The sequence below is a fragment of the Sinocyclocheilus anshuiensis genome, unplaced genomic scaffold (genome assembly GCF_001515605.1).
Source record: "Sinocyclocheilus anshuiensis isolate Anshui unplaced genomic scaffold, SAMN03320099.WGS_v1.1 scaffold245, whole genome shotgun sequence".
NCBI lineage: Eukaryota > Metazoa > Chordata > Actinopteri > Cypriniformes > Cyprinidae > Sinocyclocheilus > Sinocyclocheilus anshuiensis.
In genome coordinates, this window is record NW_015536478.1 from 48349 (window position 1) to 55069 (window position 6721).

The 6721-nt window shown below is 35.8% G+C and overlaps 1 protein-coding gene across 1 annotated transcript in view; it reads right to left on the reverse strand.

The window, feature by feature from the left end:
- LOC107666797 (myotubularin-related protein 4-like) overlaps positions 1 to 6721 on the reverse strand; it is an 84183-nt gene that overhangs the window by 22790 nt on the left and 54672 nt on the right. Inside the window, exons 4-5 of the mRNA XM_016458280.1 lie at positions 5005 to 5171; positions 848 to 944 (exon numbers count right to left, since the gene is read on the reverse strand). Of these exons, the coding sequence (XP_016313766.1) occupies positions 848 to 944; positions 5005 to 5171 (264 nt within the window). The remainder of the gene's footprint in view (positions 1 to 847; positions 945 to 5004; positions 5172 to 6721) is intronic.

Consider the following 6721-nt stretch of genomic DNA (forward strand, 5'->3'; position numbering starts at 1 on the left):
CACATACTCACACACACACACACACACACACACACACACACACACACACACACACACACACACACACACACGAGTTTGTCTGATGTGACTCATGTGGCGCAGCAGGTTCTGGCTCGCTTTAATTATCCGTCTCTACAGCACGTCTCACAACACACAACACACTGCTGTATTAGTGTTACAAACTCAACGCTCTGCACACATATTTAATGGATTTTTGCCATACCATGACCTTACACCTACAGCAAAGTTAAGTCAAATTTATTTATTTAGCACTCAAAGCAGCTTCACAGCAATAAACAAGAACAATTATTCAGCTGGAAAGCAGCTCTGCATAAGCGTGAGTAACCGAATTTAGGTTTTGATTTGAATTTTTAGCGTTCAACAATTATGAAAACCGATAATAAACCAATTATTGTCCCACATTCATGATAATAAACCGATTCATCTATTAATCATGTCTGAAAACATGGCATCTTTTTTGTTATTTTGTTATTTAAACACATAACTATAAACCAGAAAACCAGAGAAACTGAGAATTTAAGTGGTCTTTTTGTTATTATTTTTTTATTGTTTTTGTTTTAAATAAAATAAACAATTAAATTGTTCTAAAAACAATTTATCGTCATAATCGAGCAGCCATAGACAACAGTGCCATTATTCAGCTCAATTTAGTTCAAATGTTAATTCAATTTACCGCAGCTACAGAATCAATGTTGCAAAGTTCATCAATAGTAAGTAAAATACTGTAGCAAAAGAAATAATGAGTTCTGGCTCATAAGGTTTCAGTATATTAGTGAAATCAATTTAAGACGGTTTCCATCCGTCTATCATCACACTGTAATCTTACTTGTAGTTGTTGTTGATATCAGACACTCTCCAGGCGTTCTGCATGTCAAATCCCATCCGCTTCACCTCCACCTCCATCCTGTGCCGCACGTGATCACCTGAGAGACACAAACTGAATTAATAAGCTTCCCATTGATGTATGGTTTGTTAGGATAGGACAATATTTGGCCGAGATACAACTATTTGAAAATCTGGAATCTGAGGGTGCAAAAAAATCTAAATATTGAGAAAATCATCTTTAAAGTTGTCCAAATGAAGTTCTTAGCAATGCATATTACTAATCAAAAATTAAGTTTTGATATATTTACGGTAGGAAATTTACAAAATATCTTCATGGAACATGATCTTTACTTAATATCCTAATGATTTTTGGCATAAAAGAAAAATGTATAATTTTGACCCATACAATGTATTATTGGCTATTGCTACAAATATACCCCAGCGACTTAAGACTGCTTTTGTGGTCCAGGGTCACATTTGATAAGCTCTAAATTCTCAGTATAATCAAAACGTTGCTGTCAAACCTGTTGCAAACAATCGACTCCATGCCTTCTGTCGTCTGATTAGATATAATTATGCGCATTTTGGAACATCGCATTAAAAAAAACGCTGGATGGAAACGCCAAGAACACGCATAAATTCTAAAAATGCGCATAAAAAAACATATGCGCACATATGAGTAGGATAAACTTCTTATCCGATAAGAAAAAATGCGCATAAACTACAATGGAAACACATTTATCATGTGACTTTGCGCTATGAGACGGGATAACTTGACTAGCAGCGGACCGATCTCGTTCACAGCGTCTATATGTTGTTATGGTCGTTCTGAAATGCTCGAGCAAAGTCTGTTGTCAAAGTATTTCACTATAATTGTCTTACACGACTGCGTTCCCAAACATCAGCATCCTCCGACAGCGTTTATTGGGTTTTGTCTGCTCGCTCAGAGGCGCAAGTAGTTTATATGAAATGTATTATATTCAGTGGCTTCTCCTAGTTTTCTCAGAGATATTTAGTGCCAGTTTACCAGGAAGTGACGATTTTGTTCTCGTTGACTCGTTGGATGGAAACGGTGGTTTATTAGCAAATGTTTTATGCGATATTCCAGTTTTGCGCATTAGTTTAATTCGAATCGTTGGATGGAAACATAGCTATTGATGGTTAAGAGTTTTTTATCCAGTCAAAGCTCTTTTAGTGTAATTGTACAAACGTCCAGCTTCAGTTCGTGCTTCACGTGTCTTTTTGCTGTCAAATCTTGACTGATTTTTATCAAGTAAACGTCAGAATAACTGCAGTAATATTTCCAGATGAACACTTACTGGACTGAAGCAGCTCGGCTTTACTTGATTCTCCATCAATCATGTTTTAGAAGAATCAGTGCGTCTCAAATCTGATCCTCAGGATCTTCTGAGGAGCATTTATTTCTTCATCTCTCAATCATTGCATTATATGTTCGATCATTTCGATCTCACTTTACTAAGACATATTATTGGAGATACAGAGCGACCACTGATATTTAGATAATTTTATGTCAGTAGCTGCTGTACTGTTATAAAGATCTCATTGATTTACAATACATGCATCAGAATTTCATCACTTGTCAGCCATATAAATATCAGCATCTGCACCCAATTGCATATTTTTGCTCAGTTTAACTCTACCTGGTCTGCAGAGGTGCAGGTGCTGGTCTTCATCGTCCGTGTTTCCTCCTAAACACCAGGCGTGAAACGCCAGCGCGAACAGCTCCTCCAGACGGGCCGGATGCGCTATGGCTCTGTTCAAGCGCTTCAGCCACTCCTCACACTGCTTGAACGTCGAGAAATGACACCTGACGCAGAAAACATTCACATTCACGCATTTAGCAGATGTCAGGAAACAACACGGATTACAGCGGATTCAGAAAAGGCCACAGAAACATGTGAAGCACAATGAAAACTGAGAAAGACAATTATACTTTACAGTAAGCTCTCATAGTTAATGCATTAATCAATCTATCAACAAGTTACAGGTAACAGCAAGAAGAAGTATCTTAGGTAATGTTAGTAAACACAGTTTTTCATTGTTCACGTTGTTTACAGTGCATTAACTAATGTTACAGATGCAGATTATGGCAACTTTGGCCAACAACAACAACTCATTATTTTTGATAACGAGACGATAACCATATATTGATAAAGAGATGTTATTTCCATAATATGTCACACCAATGTGAGATTTAAACAAGACATCAGGCAACAAAATAACAATGCACAGTAGAAAAGAGACAGTACTTCTGAAACCTGGTAAGGAAATTTTAGTGTTAGATTTTAATTAAATAATCCTTTTATGATCTGTGTACGATATCAGCTTCATCGGATCAATATTGATAATTTAAGTCATAATATTGGCCAATATCAAAACTGTTGACAAGGCATTTTCAAATTCATGAAGTGAGATCCTGAGATAGAAAAGCAAAAGTAATAATAATAATAAAATATATTACCTAACAGTAATTAAAACGTTTATATATATTATATACTAAGAAAATAATATTAATTAAAGAAGGTATTATTAATCCCAATTTCAGTGTTCTCAAATGTTAAATAAAATATGAGTAATTAAAATGCATTCATTTTATTTTCTTATAGAAAAAATATCAAAAATAAAATGCGTGCGTGTCTGTGTGCGTGCGTGTGTCTGTGTGAGTAAGTGTGTGTGTGTGTCTGTGTGTGCGTGTCTGTGTGTGTGCGTGTCTGTGTGAGTGAGTGTGTGTGTGTCTGTGTGTGCGCGTGTCTGTGTGCGTGCGTGTGTCTGTGTGATATTTACGGTAGGAAATTTACAAAATATCTTCATGGAACATGATCTTTACTTAATATCCTAATGATTTTTGGCATAAAAGAAAAATGTATAATTTTGACCCATACAATGTATTATTGGCTATTGCTACAAATATACCCCAGCGACTTAAGACTGCTTTTGTGGTCCAGGGTCACATTTGATAAGCTCTAAATTCTCAGTATAATCAAAACGTTGCTGTCAAACCTGTTGCAAACAATCGACTCCATGCCTTCTGTCGTCTGATTAGATATAATTATGCGCATTTTGGAACATCGCATTAAAAAAAACGCTGGATGGAAACGCCAAGAACACGCATAAATTCTAAAAATGCGCATAAAAAAACATATGCGCACATATGAGTAGGATAAACTTCTTATCCGATAAGAAAAAATGCGCATAAACTACAATGGAAACACATTTATCATGTGACTTTGCGCTATGAGACGGGATAACTTGACTAGCAGCGGACCGATCTCGTTCACAGCGTCTATATGTTGTTATGGTCGTTCTGAAATGCTCGAGCAAAGTCTGTTGTCAAAGTATTTCACTATAATTGTCTTACACGACTGCGTTCCCAAACATCAGCATCCTCCGACAGCGTTTATTGGGTTTTGTCTGCTCGCTCAGAGGCGCAAGTAGTTTATATGAAATGTATTATATTCAGTGGCTTCTCCTAGTTTTCTCAGAGATATTTAGTGCCAGTTTACCAGGAAGTGACGATTTTGTTCTCGTTGACTCGTTGGATGGAAACGGTGGTTTATTAGCAAATGTTTTATGCGATATTCCAGTTTTGCGCATTAGTTTAATTCGAATCGTTGGATGGAAACATAGCTATTGATGGTTAAGAGTTTTTTATCCAGTCAAAGCTCTTTTAGTGTAATTGTACAAACGTCCAGCTTCAGTTCGTGCTTCACGTGTCTTTTTGCTGTCAAATCTTGACTGATTTTTATCAAGTAAACGTCAGAATAACTGCAGTAATATTTCCAGATGAACACTTACTGGACTGAAGCAGCTCGGCTTTACTTGATTCTCCATCAATCATGTTTTAGAAGAATCAGTGCGTCTCAAATCTGATCCTCAGGATCTTCTGAGGAGCATTTATTTCTTCATCTCTCAATCATTGCATTATATGTTCGATCATTTCGATCTCACTTTACTAAGACATATTATTGGAGATACAGAGCGACCACTGATATTTAGATAATTTTATGTCAGTAGCTGCTGTACTGTTATAAAGATCTCATTGATTTACAATACATGCATCAGAATTTCATCACTTGTCAGCCATATAAATATCAGCATCTGCACCCAATTGCATATTTTTGCTCAGTTTAACTCTACCTGGTCTGCAGAGGTGCAGGTGCTGGTCTTCATCGTCCGTGTTTCCTCCTAAACACCAGGCGTGAAACGCCAGCGCGAACAGCTCCTCCAGACGGGCCGGATGCGCTATGGCTCTGTTCAAGCGCTTCAGCCACTCCTCACACTGCTTGAACGTCGAGAAATGACACCTGACGCAGAAAACATTCACATTCACGCATTTAGCAGATGTCAGGAAACAACACGGATTACAGCGGATTCAGAAAAGGCCACAGAAACATGTGAAGCACAATGAAAACTGAGAAAGACAATTATACTTTACAGTAAGCTCTCATAGTTAATGCATTAATCAATCTATCAACAAGTTACAGGTAACAGCAAGAAGAAGTATCTTAGGTAATGTTAGTAAACACAGTTTTTCATTGTTCACGTTGTTTACAGTGCATTAACTAATGTTACAGATGCAGATTATGGCAACTTTGGCCAACAACAACAACTCATTATTTTTGATAACGAGACGATAACCATATATTGATAAAGAGATGTTATTTCCATAATATGTCACACCAATGTGAGATTTAAACAAGACATCAGGCAACAAAATAACAATGCACAGTAGAAAAGAGACAGTACTTCTGAAACCTGGTAAGGAAATTTTAGTGTTAGATTTTAATTAAATAATCCTTTTATGATCTGTGTACGATATCAGCTTCATCGGATCAATATTGATAATTTAAGTCATAATATTGGCCAATATCAAAACTGTTGACAAGGCATTTTCAAATTCATGAAGTGAGATCCTGAGATAGAAAAGCAAAAGTAATAATAATAATAAAATATATTACCTAACAGTAATTAAAACGTTTATATATATTATATACTAAGAAAATAATATTAATTAAAGAAGGTATTATTAATCCCAATTTCAGTGTTCTCAAATGTTAAATAAAATATGAGTAATTAAAATGCATTCATTTTATTTTCTTATAGAAAAAATATCAAAAATAAAATGCGTGCGTGTCTGTGTGCGTGCGTGTGTCTGTGTGAGTAAGTGTGTGTGTGTGTCTGTGTGTGCGTGTCTGTGTGTGTGCGTGTCTGTGTGAGTGAGTGTGTGTGACTAAGTTTACGAGCGTGTGTGTGCGCGTGTGTGTGTCTGTGCGTGTGTGTGTGCGCATGTCTCAATCAGCCTCAGAGGAACCTGCACACACACAATCAGCCAATCAGAGAGCAGAAGACCTCATCACATGACTGTATCAACCAATCATGAGTATCTAACTGCAAAAACATGCAACAATGTAACAAGAGTAACTCCTGACCTGCAACAATGTAACAGATTTAAACTGCAAGATAAAGCATGTAACACTGAGAGCATTTACAGATGCATTAAAAGCTGATTCAAACTGACTTCTGAAATGGTGTTATTGCAAGATATTAATGCCTTTAATATACTGACATCAGTTCTCAATATTTAACATGGTCTGCCCTGTTGATTATACAACATATATCAATATATTTTACATATAATCATATAAAACAGTATAAAACATATTAATAGTATAATTAAATAATAATATTTTTTAAATACTGACATAAAAGGCATTAATAGGCTCAATAGGTCAAGTGATTTCACCATTGTCTGTCCTGTTAATTATTTAATATATATCAACATATACAATATACAATAAAATAAAATAAAACATAATATACAATAAAACAACTTTATATACTCACATAAAAGGCA